Here is a 23,564-nt window from a genome sequence, read left to right on the forward strand (position 1 = left end):
GAAGATTGTAGTATTAAAACAGGAAGAAGATTTTTTTTTTTTTTTTTTCGGTTATAAATGTTAAGAGCTCATTGTTTATTGAAAGATTACATTTGTTTCCAGTGTCTTAAATATAGAGGAATAACTACTGTCTACTGTTTTTTTTACTATTTTACTATCAAAAGTTGGCACATGATCTATTGAAAAACAGGAAATTGTTAAATTTATATCCTAAACAGAAAATGGATTTCAGGGGTTTCACAGTGTAAATGGGAAACTAAAGGTCATCATCATTTAATGGCATTAACATTTTAAAGTCTTTGTAAAGGAGTTTTTCTTCTGAACACATTATACTTGTTAGAAAATAGTTGCTGAAAACAAATGTGACAAGGCTGAGAAATATGTAGCACTGAATTGTGGAGTCTGACCATTAAACTGTTGTTCATCTTTTCTGTGTTCAGGATTTTTTGTGTGGACGTGAAACATGGTTCGATCGTTTCTGTGGCGTGGCAAATTCAAAACACACATTTATTGTTGCTTTACAACATCTTTAAATAGCGGAGGTGGAAGTAACTAATTACAAATACTCAAATTACTGCAATTATGTAGTTTTTTGGGTACTTATACTTTTAAAAGTAAGTTTTCAAGTCTGTACTTGTACTTAAGTCTGCATTATAAGATGTAACTTACTTAGTTACTTTTAAAGTCATAGTTGAGTACTGAGTACAATTTGAATCAATATACAAAACTTTCATCTGCACTTTAGTAGCCAATCGGGTTACTTGATTACAAATGGGCCAATGAAAACAATGACATGGAAAACAAAACAAAATGCTGTGGCGCACACATTTGATCAATCATTAATCAATTATTTTCCGTTCAGAATTTAACCAATAAAAAATGTATTCATTGATATTTAATCAATAGTCATGGTAGTACTTGCACTTCATTTGATGTTTTTTTATTGGGTGAAAAAAGTGAAAAAAAAATACAAGTTTTTTATCTTAGAAATTATTAATCATTAATCAATTGTTAGAGTTTTCAACTACTGGTTCAGGAAAACACACAAGAATTTGCAGCCCTAGTTTGGAGAGGTGATGATGACATCAGCAGTTGAATACTCTGAGTAGTTTTTCAATGAATACTTATTATTACTTAAGCATATTTGTAACACCAGTACTTTCACTTGTGACTGAGTAATATTTTAACAATGTAAACAGTACTTGTACTTGACTACTGATTTTCAGTACTCTTTCCACCACTGTAAAATAGTAACTTTTGTGCTTTTTCTGCTATCAGAAGTCAACATGTTGTTTGTGAGACAGGTCAGTTTAGTTTCCGCAGCACATATATGATAAATCTATGGATAAAGCTGAATGCTCGGAACATTTTCAGGGTGCTTGAACCAACCACCATTGAACCTCAGGTCAGAGGGATGTAAGTTTAACCACCACCACCCCAGGATGTCATTGAGGTAAGCTGCTGCTTCCTGAGCGGAGGTCTGCTGAGCTAAATACCACCTCTGTGAGCTGCAAAGTCGTGTGAAAGCAGAGTCGTGAAGAGAGAAATGCAAAGCGACAATCAAAAAGTATAAATATATCTCATGTTGGGTATAATGTTGGCCATGGTGGTGTGGATCTAATGACACCTGATTTGACTGTTATACGTCCATTGACCCTACTGAATGAATGACTGAGTAAATGAATGAACGAATGACCCTGCTGGTGGGTTTAGTAGGCCTCTGGCCCATATATAGGACAGATGTGTGAAATCAAGTCAAAGCCGTCTATGGTACACTGTTACCTTGAGGTGACATATTAATTTTGTCCCTTTACACTCACATAATACATCTTTAATTGTGATGGAACACTTTAAAAAAGAGGCAGGACCCTAAAGAAACTAATATCAGTGTTTTAATTTGTCACAGGACTCTCTGGAGGTTATGTTGAATCACTTTTTTGCAGCCTTCTTCACATGGTTCAACTCCATCTCTCTCCATAAAGTTGGTCTGAAAACATATTTTTCTGTCATTTTACAATCTAGAAAAATGGATTCACATTAATAGATGAGTAACATTTCATTTTTAATTATTTAATGTACTCAGCATTTGATAATTAAGTTATGGAAAACTATTAAAATGTAAATGTTGCCACTGTACCATTATGGATTCCTACATGACATTTTTGATGTTGTATATTTAGGTTTATATACTGTTCAAACAATATAAGACAGAGTGTAAAATGCATTTTATTTTACTTTAGCTCACATGCAGTGAGATGCAGAGATGACAGCAACATAACAAATGTCTGCAACATCCTGTCTGTCAGGAAAATCAGACACCCGGAAACTGAAAACAAGCATTTAAATGTAACACAAATGATCAAACACTGAAATGTGACTCACTTTCTTGTTTTGAGGAAGGTTATGATGACTTGTTAACACATTCATGGCTACAGGCTGTTCCACAACAACAATTTTGTCTGATGGTACAGTCCAGACAACCAAACTTATGAAAAGAGTTCATTTTTAATGTTTTTCAAATTCAAATGAAATACATGTTAAACTGGTGGGGAAATGTAATATTTTCCATAACTGTTTAATTCAAATTTTAAACAGTAACTCTCTTTGTCATTCCTTATCATTGGTACTGTGCTGTTTTAAGATAACACACCTTAAAGTTTACTCTAAAGGAGTATTTTTTTTTTTTAAAAAATGTCTGCAAATGATCTTTTCTTGGTCTATTTTATAACAAAAAATAACAAACCATTATGGATTTTTTTTTTTAGCAGCTAGCATCATAATGCGTAGCACCACCATGAGGTTGCCCGTCACAATGTGTCTATTTATCTTTTTTACATTTTCAGGGTCAATGTGCATCAATCAACATCACTATAAAAGTTGCCAGTACCAGCCTAAATAGTCATTTTCAACATTCAGTGGATTGTCATGAACTTTGGTGCACATTCATGGTGCTAAGCCTCCCTCCATCCTCCCCTCAAGTCTGACTGAAGTTTCAGCTTCTGGGGCTGAAAAGTGAAGCCAACATCGAATGGCCACTTGACTCCAAAACATATTTACAGCCTGGGTAGCTGCTAGATCGGTGCTAGAGGCTAACATTTTTGGGGGATTTCCATGGGATTTCTGTGGGATGGAAGTCAATTACGCTATTTATCACAGGACTGGGACGGGAAAGGAAAAAAGTCACCAGAAGCGGGAAGAAGCAGGAATCATTATAACAATGACTCAGTTTTTGCAGGCAGTTGATGGGAGCCATTCTTCCAGAATTGGGATGGGACAGGAATTTCTGTCATGGGATTAGATGGGACAGGAGTATTTTTGTGGGAGTGGGACGGGAGCAAAGTGAAAATCCTCTACCATGTCACACTGTCAGAAATCATGACCTGGTCACTCAAAATAATCCACAGACCTTGTTGTGAGCAGTTTCACACAGGAACTACTTTCCTTCTGAACTGGAACTACTTTAAAATCTACCAGATCTTATTTCTTTCTACTAGGAACACTTTTCAAATGTTTATTTATTTATTGTGCGCTTTAAGCGCCACAAGCCAAGTGACTTTTTATTCCATTAGAAGGCAGACGTGATTGACAAGTAGCACTACAGACCAGGGAAAAAAACATTCTCATTTTTGGGTGAACTGTCCCATTAAGGCACACCAGACACTAACTTTTGAATGATAGGATACCAACAAACAGCATGCTATATATTAATTATCTGAGTCAGTTGTTCTTAAACCAATGTAGCTGTTCAATTTTAGGCTAAATACCCATTAAATAAATAAAATAATATGATTACAGTGGTATAGTCTGCGCTTGTAATAGATAGATTTAATGAAGTACTAATGCAGCAGCACAGTGCAGTTGTTGCTTGACTTGTGAAGGAGTCAGTCACTGATACTTATTTGTTTGCACCTCTCGTCTGTACCCCACCTATACATCAACTTTCTCCAGCTATTTATGTCCCTAATCTCCCTTTATTCTGAGAGTTTTCCATGCCAGCCAATCAGAAGGCGACGGCTCAAAGGGAACGTGAAGACTGATCCAGAATGTGCTGGAAGCTCACTGCTGTTCTGCAAGCTGATTGGCTCACGTACCACCGAAGCTTGTACAGAGGCAGTGAGGCCGGCATCCTCTGCTAGTGCTCATTTGCTGTAGGAGAGAGGCAGATTGCAGCTGGCCAGAGATACAGCATCATCCAGGTAGGACCACAATATCTCTAGACAGGATGATTAATGGTTGTTCTCAGACAGGCTTTATATTTGCACTTATGATTCTTACTGCCAAATAACACTGTCAACACATCTTAGCAGGTGATTTGATACTAAATAGTGAGTTTATAGTGACATTACTAATGTGTTTCTTCATTTCTATAACAATAACTTTTCAATAATATCTATATTTGCCTACTTTATTCCTGAAATATAATCTTATCATGATAATCATGAAGTAGATCATTTGTATTTCAGACACTGATAAACTGCATTAAACTGGCTTTACTTTGAGAATACTTGGCTCAGCCTCACCAATCCATGCAGCTCAGCACAGAGATGTGGGATCAGCTGGATACTGCAGCAGAGTAACTTTATCCTGCAGTCACTCACAGGAGGTGGGGGGAGGAATGAGTGCCTTCCTCTCCCACATGGTCCAAGGATCAGCAGTTTGAATAGCAGACCAGCATGATGCTGCAGAATGCTCTCTGGTGTCGGGGCGTGCGCATGCACACACACACACACACACACACACACACACACACACACACACACACACACAAACTTTGCTGCAGACTGCACAAAAAACAAAACATGTACTTCATCAACTATTACACAAAAAGTGTAGAATGCTTGAGACATTTTGCAGAAATTCCTGATTGATGTATGCACCCACAGACTTTTACAAATGGTCTTTTTAAACAGTTGCCACCTTCCACACTATGCCAGCTACAGTTTATTGTGTTTCAACAGTCTAAGATGGCTGCCTTCCACTGACATCTGATCCAGGGCAGACACCAGGCTATTCTATTACACTACATTATACCTCTCACCTGAAAAGTGAACAAGGCCATCATAGTTTGGGTTTAAGAAAATTTGGTACATTTAATGCTCACCATGCCCTAATTAAAGGTACATAAGAAAAACAATGATGATCATATAGTGTTTACCAGATGTGGAATAAGTATTCTTATCCTGTAAAAGTAAAAGTAAAAGTACTACTGTCACTCTGTAAAAATACTCCACTACAAGTAAAAGTCCTGCATTCAAAACCTTACTTAAAGGTAAAATTAGTAGGATTTGGTCAAGTACCAGGACTTCAAAGGCCGACAATTTGGGTTGGTCCTGAGCGTCCTGAGCATAACAACGCAATGAGAAAATCGGGAAATACAGGCAGAGGGCTGTAGGGTCTCTACAGATGCAGCCACCATCACACACTTGTAGTCCGTTATAAGAGAAGACTGAGAAGAATTATGTTTACACAAGTCTATACATGATTTTTTTAGGAAACGTTGCATATTATGTTTAAATTAAAGTATGTAAGTATTATGTGCTCAAAAGTGAAAGCAAACATTGTACAGCAAAATGTTCCCTGTCAGTGTTTTACTATTATATCTGAAGTTCCTGGATTAGTGTTGCATATATAATACACTGCATTAATGTGCATGTTGCATTGTACTACTGTTGATGTTTAAGGATGAGCTTTTTTGTTGCCCACTTTAATCTACAGTAGAGCTTTTTACAGGCAGAGACTGTGGGCTTCCCCAGACAAAGCTTAGTAAAAGATGCCCCCAATAGTGTACTTGGAATTCCTTGATGTCTACGGAAGTGATTGCATTATTTGATCCTTAGACGCTCAACAGCTGAGTCAAAATAGCCTAATAGTGCTGTTTGACGGAACTGAAAGTGGGAAAACCTGTAACTTTCCCCAGAACTACTGTATGTCTGAAGTATGTCTCAAACCAAATCACACACATGTAGGCCATTCTATGTCACCTTTTGATGGTGTAATACCTAATATATTTTCATTTCCATTCACTGAGCCTCCCCTTGTTTGGAGTCTCCCTGGGGAGCAATTCCTCATATTCTATAGGATAATCATATGTTTGTAAGAGTTACTAGTTACTGTTCTGTGAGAACCACATATCTCTCTAATCTTTAGAATAATATCAACTATGCATTGTTTTACTTTCTCAGAGCAACCATGTCTAAAGGGGCAGCAGTTGGCATTGATCTGGGAACCACCTACTCCTGTGTTGGTGTGTTCCAGCATGGCAAAGTTGAAATCATCGCCAACGATCAGGGCAACAGGACCACACCCAGCTACGTGGCCTTCACAGACAGTGAGAGGCTGATCGGCGATGCAGCCAAGAATCAGGTTGCTATGAACCCCACCAACACAGTCTTCGGTAAAATTACAGCAGTACTATGAAATATTAATTTATCCCAAAGATTTTGCGCTATAACAGACAGATCACTGAGTGAATAAATTAATTATTTAGTGATATGAAGTGAAAATGTAAATTAACAAGAACTATATGTAAAAAAATGCAAATTTTTATATTTCTTTCCATTTTTCAATTGTAGACGCTAAACGTTTGATTGGTCGACGATTTGAGGACCCAGTAGTTCAGTCTGATATGAAGCACTGGCCATTCAATATAATCAGTGACAGTGGACGCCCCAAAGTGGAGGTTGAATACAAAGGTGAAACCAAAACCTTCTACCCAGAAGAAATCTCCTCTATGGTGCTGACAAAAATGAAAGAGATTGCTGAAGCCTACCTTGGGAAGGTAAGTTTACAGAATAATAACATGTTGAGAAACTGTGTCCAGTACTACCACAGTTTACTTCAAACTCTCTTCATTTTGTCAGTCTGTGTCGAATGCTGTGATCACAGTACCTGCATACTTCAATGACTCTCAACGCCAAGCAACCAAAGATGCTGGAACCATCTCGGGTCTAAATGTGTTGAGAATAATCAATGAGCCCACTGCAGCAGCTATCGCTTATGGCCTGGACAAGAAGGTGAGATTTAGGTCAAAACAGATGTACCATGATTTACATCCACCACCACCTGTGCAACTGTGCTCAAATTTCAATTATATTCCAGGTTGGGTCTGAAAGGAATGTTCTCATCTTTGATCTTGGTGGAGGCACCTTCGATGTGTCCATCTTGACCATTGAGGACGGTATCTTTGAGGTCAAGTCCACTGCTGGAGACACTCATCTTGGTGGGGAAGACTTCGACAACCGCATGGTCAACCACTTCATCGCAGAGTTCAAGCGCAAGTACAAGAAGGACATCAGCGACAACAAGAGAGCTGTCCGTCGTCTGCGCACCGCTTGTGAGAGGGCAAAGCGCACCCTGTCTTCCAGCACCCAGGCCAGCATCGAAATCGACTCTCTGTATGAGGGAGTCGACTTCTACACCTCAATCACCAGGGCTCGCTTTGAGGAGCTCAACGCTGACCTGTTCCGTGGCACCTTGGACCCTGTGGAGAAGTCACTCCGTGATGCCAAGATGGACAAATCTCAGATTCATGACATTGTGTTGGTCGGTGGCTCCACCCGTATCCCCAAGATCCAGAAACTGCTCCAGGATTTCTTCAACGGAAAGGAGCTCAACAAGAGCATCAATCCAGATGAAGCTGTCGCGTATGGAGCTGGTAAGTTTCTAGCTTAAGCTGGTCATACACTGGAGGAGTGTACAAATGTTGTTTTATTCCAACTCCTACTGTAAGTTACTTGCAATGTAAAACCAAAGCTCACAACTATGTGCTCACATTGTATGGTCCAATCAACAAGACACAACCTGAGTGCTCTCACTAGATGTGTAAAATATAAAATAAAACAGCCCATCAGTCTGGTTATTGACAATTGTCAATACAAGTTTGTCTGAAAGCTCTGAGGCAGGTATAAGTTAGTTTGGTAGCAATGTGGCTAACAAGACAGAAACTGTGCACTCCTGTGTGCTGATATAGACTTGCAGGTGGCAAGGAAGATGTAGACAGTATGACTTGTTCACTTTAAAGAGACAATTGTAGGTAAGCTATGTCTTACTGTTCACATGTTCTGTCCACATGACATGTCATGTTACCACTTCGCATAGGTGCAGTCAACTCATGGCTCTGCTTCAACTGTTCCAGAGTCTGACAACGGCCAAAATTCCTCCTCTGATGGCCTTTCGAGAGCAGTTGCTTGGTCCTCGCTCCCCCTGCACACTGCATGGCAACCGACACCTAATGACGCTGCTTGGTCTGACTCTAAAATAAGTCATGTGGCTCAAAAGTCGGGTCAAAACAAGTTTAAATCATGCAATATATTTCCAGCTTTACCAAAATATATTCACCCAATTGAAAGATATATTTTTCAAGTGAAGATTATTGTGTTGAATGTATGAAAAATGTCCATTGCCTATCTCCTTTAAAATCTAACCACTCACTCATATTTCCAGCTGTCCAGGCTGCCATCCTGTCTGGTGACAAGTCTGAGAACGTGCAGGACCTGCTGCTTCTGGACGTCACCCCTCTGTCCCTGGGTATTGAGACTGCTGGAGGTGTCATGACCGTCCTGATCAAACGTAACACCACCATTCCTACCAAGCAGACCCAGACCTTCACCACCTACTCTGATAACCAGCCTGGTGTGCTCATCCAGGTGAGGACCCTATTGGACAGGATTCTGTTTTTAGGGCAGTTGATGTTTCCTAAGCCCTACCCCTTTTTGCTGTGTGCTCCAATAGCTATTGAGCAAGCTTGGTACTTGTGGAACTGCAGACAACTTTATCCTTTCCCATTTTCTGTACTTTGATATGTTATATCCCAGGCACGCTTATGTTAAAAAGAAAATCACATTTTAAAAAAGTTTTAAAAAATGATGCTGTTGTCATCTTATGTTAGCTAATGTTGTCAAAATGCTAGCTAACTGGCAACCCAAAGATTAATATAGAAGTTGGCTACTTAGCTGGCGTTTTGCTGACAGTAATGTTTTGCTACAGAGCAAAAACACTTAGTAACTATCTAGCTAACAATTGATGTAGATTATCTAGCGTTTGCCAACATTAACTTACATAAGATGTGACAGTATGTCACTTTTACAGGTCCTCCAGCAACACCTTTTAACTATCTTCAAAATGTGGTTTTCTTTTCAACATAGACGTGCCGAGGATGTACCATATCTAAGTACAGGAGACCAAAGAGCCTTAGGAAGGGTCAATTTGTAGTTTTAGCAAATGTTAAATAAATATCCAGTGCATGTCTGGGATGTTTGAGTAATGGAAGTAACACTACATACTGTACAACCAACAGGTTTATGAGGGTGAGCGTGCCATGACAAAGGACAACAATCTACTGGGCAAGTTTGAGCTGACAGGCATCCCTCCTGCTCCTCGTGGTGTCCCTCAGATTGAGGTGACATTCGATATTGATGCCAATGGAATCCTTAATGTCTCTGCTGTAGACAAGAGCACTGGCAAGGAGAACAAGATCACCATCACCAATGACAAGGGTAAGACAAAGGGTAGAATTGCTGCTTAATTACAACACAGCTGCAACACATTAAATGCTTATCTGGCCTGTCTAATGCCAGGTCGTCTCAGTAAGGAGGACATTGAGCGCATGGTTCAGGAAGCTGAGAAGTACAAGGCTGAAGATGATGTCCAGCGTGACAAGGTGTCTGCCAAGAATGGCCTGGAGTCATATGCTTTCAACATGAAGTCCACTGTGGAGGATGAAAAACTTGCTGGCAAGATCAGTGACGACGACAAGCAGAAGATTCTGGACAAATGCAACGAGGTCATCAGCTGGTTGGACAAGAACCAGGTGAGAATTGTTGTTAATAAATGCAAGAAACATAAGTTTAGGAATGTGAATGATGTTTTTCCTTCCACTTTCCTGTGGCTCCACTGGCTTAGCTGCATGTCTATTCTCTGCATTAGTTGTGATGCACTTTTTCATGTTTTGTCCACTTTCAGGGCACTTTAGAGGGGATTTTACCATGTTTTGTCCACTCAAGGGTCACTCCAGAGGGTACCTTATCATATTTTGACTACTGGAGGGGCACTATAAATTAATTTACAGATAACAAATCCTTGGTAGGGTGGGGTCTACACATACAAACAAATAAATGAAAGTAAGTAAGTTAATTTACTCAAGTGCTGCATTAGGAACAAATCTGAGCTACTTTATACTTATTTATACTTCTACTTCATTACCTCTCAGAGGCAACAATGTACTTTCTACTTGACTACATTTGTCCAACAGCTTTACTAGTCACTTTACAGATTACAATTTTTTATACCCTTCCTGTCCAGTATAAAAATCATGTATTTCCACGTGTGTTGATTCTGAATGTTTCTCGAACCAGACTGCAGAAAAGGATGAATATGAACATCAGCAGCAGGAGCTGGAGAAGGTGTGTAACCCCATCATCACCAAGCTGTACCAGAGTGCTGGTGGCATGCCGGGCGGGATGCCCGGTGGGATGCCGGGAGGCTTCCCCGGAGCTGGAGGCGCACCTACAGGCGGAGGATCCTCCGGACCAACCATCGAGGAGGTCGATTAATCAGAGTCTAGTTTGCTCACGTCTGAATACTAAAAAAGCATGAACATTCCTACAGTGAACATATGAAGACTGTGAAGAAAACACCGGCTGTGCATTCTGTGTCATGTTTGAGATCAGAGGAGTTAATGATGACTGAAGCATGTGTATTCAGGTGTTGTTTCTAACGTCTCCTGCTGCTTTTTGCTCATGTAATGAACACATGTAAAGGTGAACATTTTTTGGAGTTCAGAAAATCAGAACATTTTACATCAATATTAATGTAATATATGTATAATGAAAAAATCTATGATGATTAAAATATGGCTGCTGTCTTTTTGTGTCTGGAGGCAACACGACATACTGTACAGCTGGGTGAATTAGAGAAAAGATCAATTAGACAGTATCAATGTATCGAGACAAATATAGTTGTTATCTGTATTCTTATCAATATTGTATCTAACACTAATATACATTAACACAGTGGTCCCCAACCCCCCTGAGGGGTCACCTAAACTTCATAGACATGTTGTGAGGCCCTTATGACAATAAGGGATGTATCTTTTATTTATTTATTTATTGTCATATATATAGCCCTACACTGGAGAGGATAAGGGCATGGTGAAGATCTGAATACAAGCTACATTCACAGAGGCTTCATTATCTGTTAAACAGCTTCATCCTGCATTAGAAAAGTACAAACCAAAGAGCTGATAGGACAATGGCCGAGTGTCAAGAAAACACTATTACAAAAAAGAAGCCTATTAAGTGAGCATCATTGTTAAAAATAAAAACAAACCAAAAAAAACAAACATACAAAGACAAATCTGAAAACTCATCTTTGATGCAACATTCACAGAAAATCACCTGCTCAGAATTCATCCAGCTCACTCTTTTTACACAACCGTCCTGCAGTTATTGTGTCCACTATTTGGTTTAATTGTACAGTTTATCAGTTGTTCTGTACTGTTATCGTAATTGACTATAATATGAAATATCTATAAAATATGTCATTTAGTCAGGGGTCGCCAGTTTAATTAATGATACAAAAGGGTTATCTTAAGGATAAAGGTTGAAAACCACTGCATTAGCAATAAAACTCTTATCTCCTAATAATATGATTTATAGAGACCTAATAGTTCCCATAATGAGCAAGCACCGAGACAACAGTGGCAAGGAAGAACTTCTTTTTAATAGGCAGAAACCTCAAGCAGATCCAGACCCTTTATTATAGTTATCTTTTGTTACACAGAATTTTCTTGTAGTTACAGTATTTGCTAAAGGGAAGTCAGTCAGTGTTGAAGCAATAAATTCCTCTGGGCTGCTATACTGAGCAAGAAAGCTAAGTTCTACCACTCACAGGGCTTGCAGACAGTGCCTACATGTACCAGGATGCACTGCAGGCAAGCTTCTGACACCCAAGCCCATGTTTCCATGTATCACAACCCAGCGAAGAGCTATGACTTTGTTGGCCAAAATATAACTTTAAGTGACAAAAATACTCATCTATCTAAACAGTTTCTATGGTTGCCACTGAAAATCTATAAGCCACCACCTGAGCAAAGCCTTAGGATTTGGATTTTCATCTGCTCATCTGTGGATTTCAATTTGTTTCAGATTGTGAAGCAGAGCAGAGAGGCTGAATATGAAGAAAATAACAGATCTGAGACAGATCTGAAAAGCTTCTCCCAGCTTCTGTCAGGCAGATGAGAGATAGTAGGGATTTTAACTAATGCCAATTTATTTTGATTCTGTGGCCAGAACAAATAAATGCAACGAAAATCATCTGGTAATGCCTCATGAATGAGAGAAAAGAGGCCCAGATTTGCATTCCAATTTATGTTTGACCCCACATTTACAATTCCAGCCCAACATTTTGCAGCTGACTCAGCTCAGTTTGAAAAACTTGAACATGAAATAAACTATGCAGATTTCCAAAGGGTCTGCTGCAGCCCCCTAGTGGGCCACGATGGTACTGCAGGTGGGCCAAGAGAGGTTATTAAAAATAAAGTTTTTGATTTTATATTTTGTGACTAAGTTGGAAGTTAAATTTAAGACATTTTAAGACCTTTTTCAGTACCACTCAGAATAAAATGTAATGCCAGCTTTATGACCATACAGGCTAGTATTACAGATAAAATGGAAAATCATTATTTACCAAGTGAATTTAGTAAATCATTATAATAGTTACATTCATATTGCCTGGAATCAGCTTAACCCACTCATATTTTGGATTCTGCTACCACAGCAATTTTAGGTTCTTTTTTTTCTAATTGCTTTTTAAAAATACATTATTTTCAAAAAATTCAGAACACAATTGGAATATTTTAAATATAATTAAATGTCTTCGGAGCAACAACAGTATTGTTTACAACAGCAAAGTCTCTATATAACCTCATTAATATCTGACTGCAAACAAATCTAAAAAATATCAATATAATGAAAATAATGAGTAAAGTTCATAAAGAACGATGACAACAGACACCGGTCAGTAACTTCATCCTGTCCTTTGTCCTCCTCTGATGTGATTCATGGCCTGTAAGAACCACTGACAGAGAGAGGAAGCTTTGTCTCATCCTGCAGGGACGTTAACAAGAAACTGACAAATTTTACTCTACTGAGTGCACTTTTCAAGTTTATGATGTTACAGTATTTATAAAATCCTACCCAAAGACAAGAAAGAGACCTTTGCTTACAAAATGCAAGACTTTATAAATGAAATTTAAAAGTTTTAAGGCCTTAATTTTAGATTTTTAAATTCAATACTTTTAAAGGGATAGTTTTTATCTACTCACCCTCATGCCAATTCAAGGTTGGGTTTAGGTTTTTAGTCTGCAAAACATTGCTGGCGTTTCACAGGAAAACAGCACTGCAGAATCTCCCAAACAGCTGTTCACACTGTCTGAACTTGGTGTGTGGGGTGTGACAGTGTGCATGCACAAGTGAATAGCATGTCAGGGCTTTAGGAGACTTAGATTATGCCAGACAAGTAGTAAGGAGGCTTTTTTTTTTCATTGGTCTATATGTTTGAAAACTGATGATTCGTGTCAGTTGGAGATTCTGCATCACTGTTCTCCTGTGAAACTCCAGCACTCCGACTAATTGGCATAACACTGGGTGAATAAATAATGACTGAATTTTCAGTTTTTGGGTGAACTATCCCTTTAAGATTGGGACTGGCCATTGGTGGAAAGAGTACTGAAAATCTGTACTCAAGTACAAGATATTCTTGTCAAAAACTACTCAGAGTACTAGTTACTTTTTAATTATTAGTCAAATAACTTCTGCTTCTCCAAACTAGGGTTGCAAATTTTGTGCATTTTCCTTCACTGATGGTTGAAAACAAACAATTAATCATTAATCATTTTTACGATACAAAACACACTTTTTTTTTTTTCTCATTTTCAGTTTTTTGTTTTTATCTCTTTTTTGTCATTTTAAGCCAGACCACCAGACATTACTGACATTTCTAGACTATTGCTTAAACACTGATTAATACAAGTTAATTAATTTAATTCATAGAAGCGATAGAACCTGTGCTGCTGCAGTGTTTTGTTTTTTTTATGTCCTGTTTTCATTGGCCTGTTTGCAGTCAGATTACCTAAGTGGCCACAAAAAATACAGATGAAAGGTTTGGATATTAATTCAAATTGTACTCAGTACTCAACTATGATTTTAAAAGTAACTAAGTAGATTACACAGTGAAATGCATACATAAGTACAGTTAAAAGAACAGACTTAAAAATCTACTAATAAAAGTGCAAGTACACAAAAAAGCTCCTTAATTACAGTAATTTGAGTATTTGTAATTAGTTACTTCCACCCCTGGGAATGGATGTATTAGCGACTGTCAACATATCAAAAAGAAATGTATGTAAAAAATGTGCCTGCAACTTCAGAATCCACCAATTCCACGTTGGCTCACTGTCGGTAGGATTTGTCTGAGCTGTTCGTAAACGCATCAGGATATCAAACACAAACGTTTTGGGTTGGTCAAACATCCTGAGCACTGCAAAACAATGAGAAAAAACAAGGAAATACAGGATGAAGGTGGAGTCTGCAGATAAACACACCACCTCGCGCTTCAACTGGGTCATAAGTGTTTGAACTGAAAGGGAAAGCAAGAGCTTATCAAATATGATGTTTTAAACCACCCAAAAGTTTATACAAGTACAGCTGAGAAATTATTAACTGACTAGTTAAATGGCAGAAAATTAATGCTTATTTTAATAATGGCTTATGTCATTTTTCATCTAAAAACAAGTGAAGACTTGTTCAAAATGAGCTCCACCTCGACCAGCCACAACAGAAAGATCCTGATTTTACATTAATGACTGAGTCTCAATCGTCTAATGAGATCACAGGGGACGTTCTACTGCATCCAGTACTTTTACTTTGAATACTTTAAGTACATTATCCTGATTATACTTAAACACTCTTATTGAAGTAATGTTTTCAATGCAGAGTGACAGAGTACTTATTATCACAGTGTGGTATTCGTACTTTTACTTAAGCAAAGGATCTGAATACTTCCTAAACCACTGGTCAGGACTCACTATGACATTCCCAAAGGCTCCTAACCTCAGCTGTAGCAGTGAATAAAAAAATGACCATGAGCTACAAACAACCATCATGAACCAGAACTGTATCAGTCTGTAGCAAAACACTGTTTGTCATTTTTTCTTCAAGAACTGTCATTCATAATTTCTCTACAAAAAAGGTAAATCCTCCCAAAGTTGATGAACTGCGCCTTGTGTAACATGAAATTCAAAATTTGGTTCCAATTTAGAGACTACCCTTATAAACGATTTAGAATTAGGACAACAATTGGGTTAAAACACATTATAAACCATTAATAAGCTGTTACAAGACATTAGATTAAAAAGGGCAGCGTGACCTGTTGCTTGCCAAATAATGAGCCCACATTTATCTGTACTGTAAAGCCTCAGATCTCACTGTTACTGAGCTCACTTTGTCCCCTCCATCAGCAGCATTTATACCTGTCAGCTTCAGCACGTATACGTGAAGTAGTTATTGCATTTCACCACCGTCAGGATATCTTAATGGTTAGTAAGATAGTAAGATAGATAGTTAGATAGTAAGTTTCATTTAGCATTAAATTAACATATCAAAGGATCAGATTCTTACACTAGGGCTTTGAAAATAAAGTTTACCTCGACATTTTCAGCATGCTATCAGCAGACTTCCACATTATTGTTACAAACTGATACGACAATATCAGGTTATTATGAACAGTCAATATTAAAGCAGTATATTTTTCTAGGATCTGATGATACTGGATTTTTTTTTTTTTTTTTAATACCAATATTAGAGAGTAAAATGATTCAATATATTGAAAGAATATACAAAATACAGATTCTAAACATATTTTTTCAAAGTGATTAACACTTGTTACAAAGATATAGAATGGAGGCAGTAACAATAAATTCTAAATTATATTAGGGCACTGACACAGTAAACTTCAGTACTGGTATTTTTAATAACTATAAATAAAAAAAAAATATAGCAAAATATGCTAATTACATGGCCTTGTTAAATACTCTATTCTCATTTGTCAATTATGACATTCTAAGGTTTGTTATTTCTGAATAGCAAACTGTTGCTATGAACCCAGTTCTGACCATAAACTCTGGAGGAGCATAAATATTTTTCATATCAAGAAAATTCATTTTAAATAGATATATTCGTTTTAAAATTCATGTTAAATTTGTTTTTTAGTAAGTAGCTGTGTAATGAGCGAGAACGTACAGTTAGTTTGCTGTTATTGCAGGACACCAATACATAATACCTGAATTAAGAAAAACTATGAAATGTAAACTGAACACATCCTTTAAAGTGAACAAATAAAAACAATTTGGACGTCCTCTAAACAGCAGCCCCTGCGGCACCTCTCACCCATACACACAAAAAACTAGTTTGTGAAGAAAAGTTATTCAAAAATTTCAATAATTGTTGAAGGGCACTGCCGTGGCGTGGTGGCGAATTTTGATGTCTCGCCATGAAACGCGAAATTGCTGTAACTTTGGTGTTAATAGTCCGATCTTCACCTAATTTCACGTTTGATAATACTCTGGCCCCCAAGACTACTACATGACAATACTATGTGACAGCCATAGCGCCCCCTGCTGGCCACAGGATATGTCATGTGTTAGACTTTAGGGTGCTGATCTAAGCACACTGACCATATCAAACTCAATTCTGGGTAGACAGTCCTTAAGACCTTGGTTATGCTTTATTGTGAAGCTCATGATGCATTGTCAAACAACGTTGCGGCAAAGGTCGATGTTTCGCCAAAACGCAGGAAGTGGCATTAACTTCTGACTACTTCATTGAATCTGCCTGAAACTTCACATGATCGATAACAGTCTAGGTCTGAACATATGAGTTTCGTCAATGGGCGTGGCTAAACACCCTTTTAACAGCAGCCCCCATAGCACATTTCACCAACATGGATGAAAATTGGTACACACGCAACATGCCTAGACGCACATAAAGTCTCAAACCCATAAGCTAAACCCACCAGGAAGTCAGCCATTTTGAATTTCATGGTCGCATTTTGACAAACTTTAAAACAATTGTGTACCATCTAGACTACTTTGTGATCAAAACTTATTTACAGAGCTGGTAAGTGATGAACAGCATGGCTGTGGCAGCAAATTTTGATGTCTCGCCACGAAACACTAAATTGCTGTAACTTTGGGGTAAATGATCTGATCTGCACCAGACTTAACAGTTTGGTTAACTTAACCAGTGGCGACAGGAAGTGATAAAATGCTTTCCTAGGGTGTTTGGCCCAGTGGTGCAGGGGGCCATTCAATGCTGCTTGCAGCTTTAATTAAAACTGACTTACCTAATTTAGTTAATAAATTAATTATAAACCATTTACTGAAGCATTAACAAGGTACTCTTATTATAAAACTGTGCCAAGAATTCTAATAATTCAATTCATTTTCAACAAAAGAGTGCTTACTGCTTATATAAATATACAACATGCAAAATCTACACAAACTGCACCACATCCCAGCAGAGCTGCAGGCCGTTCATGCGCCTCTGAGCCGTTTGTTCTCTGACAAAGGGCAGCCGCAGAGTCCCCGGATGAAAACAACAACCATTCAGACTGAGTGTATTGCCCTGTTCCAAAAGGCTGCAGGACATTTATTGAAACAACACGACATAAAACAATACAACAATTTAGCACGTTTTGTAGCAGCAAACTAAAAACACCCCTCCCCTCAGATTTGGTCCACATTAACTACTGATCTTTCCTCATCGGCCTTCATCCTCCTCCTCCTCAGCCTCAGAGCGCCTCCATTTTCCAACAGAGCCACAACACACAGCAGTTTATGAACAGTCCCGATGAAAAGCGAGTGTCATTGTAGAAACAGCAACACTGAACACGGCCCCTTCTTTAAAGATAGTATTTATCCAAAAAACGAACACCGATATGAAAAGTGGCCCGGTTCTGTCCCGGCTCTGCGGGGCTGCGGCTGGGGAGTCTTTACTTGCTCTTAGCGGGTTTCTCCGTCTTCTTGGGCAGGAGGACAGCCTGGATGTTGGGAAGCACTCCACCCTGAGCAATGGTCACTCCTCCAAGCAGCTTGTTGAGCTCCTCGTCGTTACGCACGGCCAGCTGGAGGTGCCGCGGGATGATCCTGGTCTTCTTGTTGTCTCTGGCCGCGTTGCCCGCCAGCTCCAGGATTTCAGCGGTCAGATACTCCAGCACGGCCGCAAGATACACCGGAGCCCCGGCGCCGACGCGCTCCGCGTAGTTGCCTTTGCGCAGTAGCCTGTGAACACGACCCACCGGGAACTGCAGTCCGGCCCGAGAGGAGCGGGACTTGGCCTTTGCTCGGGCTTTGCCTCCGGTTTTCCCTCTGCCAGACATGATGGATTATACTGTGGTATTTGGTTAAATGAACACACTGTGAGGGAAGAGCTGAACCTTTACGTAATGGATTTGTGCGTAAAAGTATATAAACCACATAGGCTTCACCGATTGGTGGAGACTAACTGGAACGCACGAGCCAATGGTGCAGCGCGTCTCTGCGTAATTTCTGTCCTCTAGTGTGAGATGCGCCAATCACAGACAGGGAACAGCACACACTGATTTGCACAGCCATGTTATAAGAGGGGGTCCGATGATGGGGCGGTAACTGAGCTCTGTCCTTTCCTGCTGTCTCACTGACGTCCATACTGAAGACAAAATGCCTGATCCCGCAAAATCTGCCCCTGCGCCAAAGAAAGGCTCCAAAAAGGCCGTGACCAAAACCCAAAAGAAAGGGGACAAGAAGCGGCGCAAGAGCAGGAAGGAGAGCTACGCCATCTATGTGTACAAGGTGCTGAAGCAGGTGCACCCAGACACCGGGATCTCCTCCAAGGCCATGGGCATCATGAACTCGTTTGTTAACGACATCTTCGAACGCATTGCCGGAGAGGCGTCTCGCCTGGCGCACTACAACAAGAGATCCACCATCACGTCCAGGGAGATCCAGACCGCTGTCCGCCTGCTGCTGCCCGGTGAGCTGGCCAAGCACGCCGTGTCCGAGGGCACTAAGGCCGTCACCAAGTACACCAGCTCTAAATAGACCCGGTCAGAGGAGAGGGGGACTACAGTCACCGAATCACTCTGTGTCGGTGTTTCTTACTAAAACTGCGTTTGTGATTTTGCACCAGTATTGAAGAGAATGATGCACCAGTGTTGAAGAGAATGATGCACCAGTATTAAAAAGAATGATGCCAACTGAACCCAGGCCTTATGCTGCTGAACGTCTTGAGATTCATTGAACTGTAGCTGCCATTTTGTTTTAACTCAGTGTTTGATTTTTTTGAGCTGTGTAACGTTTTTAACTAATAATTTATTAAATTCAGATTGAATGTAAGTCGGTGCTCTTAACCTGTGGGAGTCTTTGCTTTGCACCATTGTGATAAAACTGATTTGTATACATGCACCTTAGAAAATGAGCAACAGACTCAGCTGTATGTGATGGCACAGTCCAAATTAAAGCTGTGATTTACTGCCAGTGAGCAGTTTTGATTCTACCTGCAGTCTGAAATTCATTTTCTTTCATCGGCTCCTGAGACAGGTGGGGAAAACACACAAGTGTTCCTGTGGATGACGGAGTAGAGCGACATCAAATGGTAGCTGGAGCTGTGGGGAATGTGTACAGGTGCATGTACACTCACTGGGGTTTATGAAGTGGCTCTGGTGTTTTGTTTTTTGTTGTTTGTTTTTTTTTCCTATAAATATCCTTCAAACTTTACCTGATAAAATGGGGTATTAGTGGCAGTGGACAAAGTATTTAGATCCTTTAGTTAAGTCAAAGCACTAAAACCACAATGTAAAAATTCTCCTTTACAATTAGGCTAAATGTCCTATGTTTAAAATGTACGTGAAGTATTAGAATTAAAAGTCGGGGAGACCAGGGACAATGGTGACACAATTCCTCCAATTAAAGGTCCAGTTGTAACACTGTTACAACTTGTTACAACTGTTGTCAAAAGTTTCGGTAAGAAAAAAAAATCACTAAATCTGAATGTAAAATTACTTTTAACTCAAAAGAATCTAGTTGCTACTAAGAGAGTTGCCTAGTCCTCCACAAAAAAGACTTGCTTTGAATGCATGTAATGCCTGGCATCTAAAATAATTAAATAAAATAAATTCAGTTTGAATGTAAGTTGGTGCTCTGAAGCTGTGAGAGTCTCTTTGCTTTGCACCATTGTGATAAAACTGATTTGTATATATGCACCTCAGAAAATGAGCAACAGCCTCAGCTGTATGTGACGGCAAAGTCTGAAGTAAAGCTTACTGCAGTTAGCAGTTTTCATCCTACCTTATTATGGAGAACGTGCACAGGTGCATGTACACTCACCAGGGTTACCATGGGGCAGGTAGTCATAATTTCAGTGTTTACTAGTCAAACTTAAAACCAAGCATTTCATCCAGTGTGGTTCAGTTACCCACAGTAAGCCTTTGTTGTGTGGGAGTTCAACAAAGGCTGACTAATTTATGGAAATCACAATACTGCAATTTTCAAATGGCGGGAGTCAAAGGCGAAATGTATCAAAGCTCTTAAAATGAAATATAGAGCTGCAGAGATGTCCTGGCCTGCACATCATATTCTACAGCTTTAAGAAAGCACACAAAATTCACTATCATTTTAATTTGTTTTTCATTAAAAATGAGAAAAATTATGTAACTATTAATATTTCATATTGCAAATCATATCCCAATATCAGTCAAAATAATCACAGTTAGATATTTTTTGAAAACCATTCAGCTGTAGTGGGAGCTCAAAGTTCTGATGTTTTTTTCTGTAAATATCTTTCAGACTTCACCTGATTATATGAGGTATAAAAGTGGCAGTGGTGGAGTAAGTATTTCAATCCATCACTGAATTAAAAGTTATAATACCACACTGTAAAAAATACTTAATTAGAAATAAAAGTCTGCATTTAAAACGTTACCTTAATAAAAGTATGTACAATGAGTAAAATGTAAAATAAATAAATAAAAAATAAAAGTAGGGGAGCCCGGGGACAATTGTGACACACACAAATCCTCCAATTAGACAGAAGCTGAGTAATGACACGCAAGGGCCGTCCTCACCGAGGACTGAATAGAGGCATATAGTCTTTACTGCTGTATGCTGATGTTTAAGTTTGAGCATTTTAACTACCTTATAGGCCACTGTTGGCTAGTTTATTCTACAGCAATGCATCATGGTCTATAAGACAATCAAATGTCTGTAACATCACTGTCCTATGAGAACCATGTATCTCTAAAAGGTCAAAACACAGCCCTTTTTTCTTTGTGGATTAAAAAAGAGCATTTGCCTCTGGGACAGTGACAGTGTCACACCACCGATTACAACTCAAAACTAATGCAAGATGGAAATTAGTAGGTTGATAGTGACTAATTATTGATTAAATATTAAATTAAATACTAATTATTAAATATTAAATCAATTAAATGACTAATTACCAGACAGCAGAGCCAAAGCTCAGTGTTGTGTTTTTGTTTTGTTTTTTCTACACTTTATATATTCTAAAATTTCTTATTAATTTTAATGTCAGTATTCACTTATCTTTGTGCGTCATTCTGTTCTATATAGATCTACTTATTCTTTGACCAACAGAGGGACTGTAGAGGAAGCACTGGGGTGTGACTGTGTGGCAGATGGTTTACGTGGCTCTCTGGTCAGTTCGGGGGGCCCCTTAGTAGAATTTTGCGTAGGGCCCCATGGAGGTCAGGACCGGCTCCGCCTACAATATTTTTCTTCTGCTGTCTAAAGTTTAGATGACTGTGAATTCAAACGAACGTCAATTTTATGTTGAGGTTACTGGTTAAAAAATTAACATGAACTATGCTAATATAGGTGTTGCTATCTAGCATACAAGATTTTACCATCCCTGCAAGATCAGGGGCAGTTTTAACACCCGAATCACAAGGCCTAATACAAGCACCATGTTTGCCTGTGTTGACACACTTTTCTGTAAGAAATTTTAACTAAATTTAAATGTAAAATTACTTTTAACTCAATTTAAATAATTAAAATCTAGTTATCACCAGCTGCCCAGTCCTCTGCAAAACTCTGCATACGATGCCTGACATCTAAAGGAATTTATCGGATCAGAGCTAAGGGGAGCTCAGCTTACCTGAAAAGGACATGAGCTCCCCCGAAAGCCTAATTGAGAGGAGATCTAAAACGTTATGGTCCTAAAATAAATAATAATAGTAAAAATATGGCAATGTGTGTTTATTCATACATTATATGTATCTTCACTAATTAATCCAATGCTGTGTGCCACGCTGACTGCTGCACTGTCTGTGGTTCTGAACTGGAGCAGAGTTGATTGATAGACAGAGAGAACATGTTACTTACTTTGGTTCCTGTTTGTGTTTTTTTTATTGCAAATTGAACTTTTGGTCTGAATTCCACTTTCACGCTTATAATAATCCACAGAGAGAAGAGAAACGACAGTGAGCAGAGAGAGTGTGAGAGAGAGATGCACACAGCAAAAAAAAAAAAAAAGAAACTGTTTCTGTGTGCTTATGACACTTTATGAAGTTCTCCCATGTAAAAACAAATGTGAGTTTATTTTTATTTAAGAACCTTCCACATTACATGCAGAAAGACCCGATTACAATCTTGATTATTCATTAAGGTGTGTGTATGAGAAGCAGAAAAACGTTGCTTGTGTCCCCCTGCTGATTTTCATGATTTTGTTTATTGTTTTTTGCTCTGATTAACAGTAACATGATTTTCATTTGGCCATGCTGATGCGTACTTCCATGTATGGCACGTTTTAGAGGCTGTGCACACTGGAAAATACGGCTCACCCGAAAGCTGCAGTGTAATTTGAGCCCTGATACTAAAACAGCAATATGATGACTTTGAGGTGTGCTTTTATTTGAGATACTCTAGGTTAATATGACTTAATTGACCCCAACCACTGTTACAACTGATTTCTTGCATAAACTTCATTGTCATAGTCTTGTCCTTATTAGTAGAAACATACCAATTGTAACATTAATTAGTTTATATATATGTTTCCTATATCAGAATCGTATTTCAAGTCGTCTGTGAGTTATGAAAGAAAATGTGAAAATGTTACAATTGCCCCCAGTTCCCCCTACTGATTTGTGTACATGTGACTTAGAAAATGAGCAACAGACTCAGGTGTGCAAGATGACACAGTGCAGTGACATTAAAGTCGTGATTTACTAACACTGAGTAGTTTTAATTCTGCTTGCAGTCTGAAATTAATTTTCTTTCATCAACAAGTCAGACAGGTGGAGAAAACACAGAATTAATGCCTGTGAGTGCTGCAGTACACTGACACCAGATGGTAGGTGGTTACGGGGAACGTGTGCACGTGCATGTAGGCTAATCTCACTGGGGTAATTACAGGGCAGGTACTCATAATCTGGCATTCAGCATTCAGTCTGGTGTGGATCCTTCAATAACCAGGAGCTCAAGTTTCTGCTGTTTTTTTTCCCCTAAATAGCTTTCACAC

General features: G+C 38.9%; 3 protein-coding genes across 3 annotated transcripts; 2 read left to right on the forward strand and 1 right to left on the reverse strand.

The window, feature by feature from the left end:
• The first annotated feature begins 6,182 nt into the window (after nucleotides 1–6,182).
• LOC146318652 (heat shock cognate 71 kDa protein) lies at nucleotides 6,183–10,550 on the forward strand. Its single transcript, XM_084730603.1, has 8 exons — nucleotides 6,183–6,394; nucleotides 6,573–6,778; nucleotides 6,861–7,013; nucleotides 7,099–7,654; nucleotides 8,443–8,645; nucleotides 9,296–9,494; nucleotides 9,576–9,817; nucleotides 10,353–10,550. Exons 1-8 carry the CDS (start codon nucleotides 6,190–6,192, stop codon nucleotides 10,548–10,550), a joined length of 1,962 nt encoding a protein of 653 aa, XP_084586729.1. The 5' UTR covers nucleotides 6,183–6,189.
• A 7,114-nt stretch (nucleotides 10,551–17,664) lies between these two features.
• Nucleotides 17,665–18,503, reverse strand: h2ax1 (H2A.X variant histone family member 1). The gene has a single exon (XM_084730712.1). The coding sequence runs from the start codon at nucleotides 18,430–18,432 to the stop codon at nucleotides 18,046–18,048; it is 387 nt and encodes a 128-aa protein (XP_084586838.1). The 5' UTR covers nucleotides 18,433–18,503; the 3' UTR covers nucleotides 17,665–18,045.
• A 184-nt stretch (nucleotides 18,504–18,687) lies between these two features.
• hist2h2l (histone 2, H2, like) lies at nucleotides 18,688–19,586 on the forward strand. Its single transcript, XM_084730713.1, has one exon. The coding sequence runs from the start codon at nucleotides 18,752–18,754 to the stop codon at nucleotides 19,130–19,132; it is 381 nt and encodes a 126-aa protein (XP_084586839.1). The 5' UTR covers nucleotides 18,688–18,751; the 3' UTR covers nucleotides 19,133–19,586.
• Nucleotides 19,587–23,564: the final 3,978 nt, after the last annotated feature.

Source organism: Lutjanus erythropterus, chromosome 11 (assembly GCF_056507025.1).
Source record: "Lutjanus erythropterus isolate fLutEry1 chromosome 11, fLutEry1.hap2, whole genome shotgun sequence".
NCBI classification, from domain to species: Eukaryota; Metazoa; Chordata; class Actinopteri; order Lutjaniformes; family Lutjanidae; genus Lutjanus; species Lutjanus erythropterus.

What these genes read in the sequence shown, in the direction of transcription:
- LOC146318652 (XM_084730603.1), top strand. Translation starts at nt 6,190, where the DNA reads ATGTCTAAAGGGGCAGCAGTTGGCATTGATCTGGGAACCACCTACTCC. An exon ending in CTTATGGCCTGGACAAGAAG is followed by an intron (nt 7,014 to 7,098) that starts GTGAGATTTAGG and finishes ATTATATTCCAG; the next exon opens with GTTGGGTCTGAAAGGAATGT. An exon ending in ACAAGAACCAGGTGAGAATT is followed by an intron (nt 9,818 to 10,352) that starts GTTGTTAATAAA and finishes TTCTCGAACCAG; the next exon opens with ACTGCAGAAAAGGATGAATA.
- h2ax1 (XM_084730712.1), bottom strand. Translation starts at nt 18,432, where the DNA reads ATGTCTGGCAGAGGGAAAACCGGAGGCAAAGCCCGAGCAAAGGCCAAG.
- hist2h2l (XM_084730713.1), top strand. Translation starts at nt 18,752, where the DNA reads ATGCCTGATCCCGCAAAATCTGCCCCTGCGCCAAAGAAAGGCTCCAAA.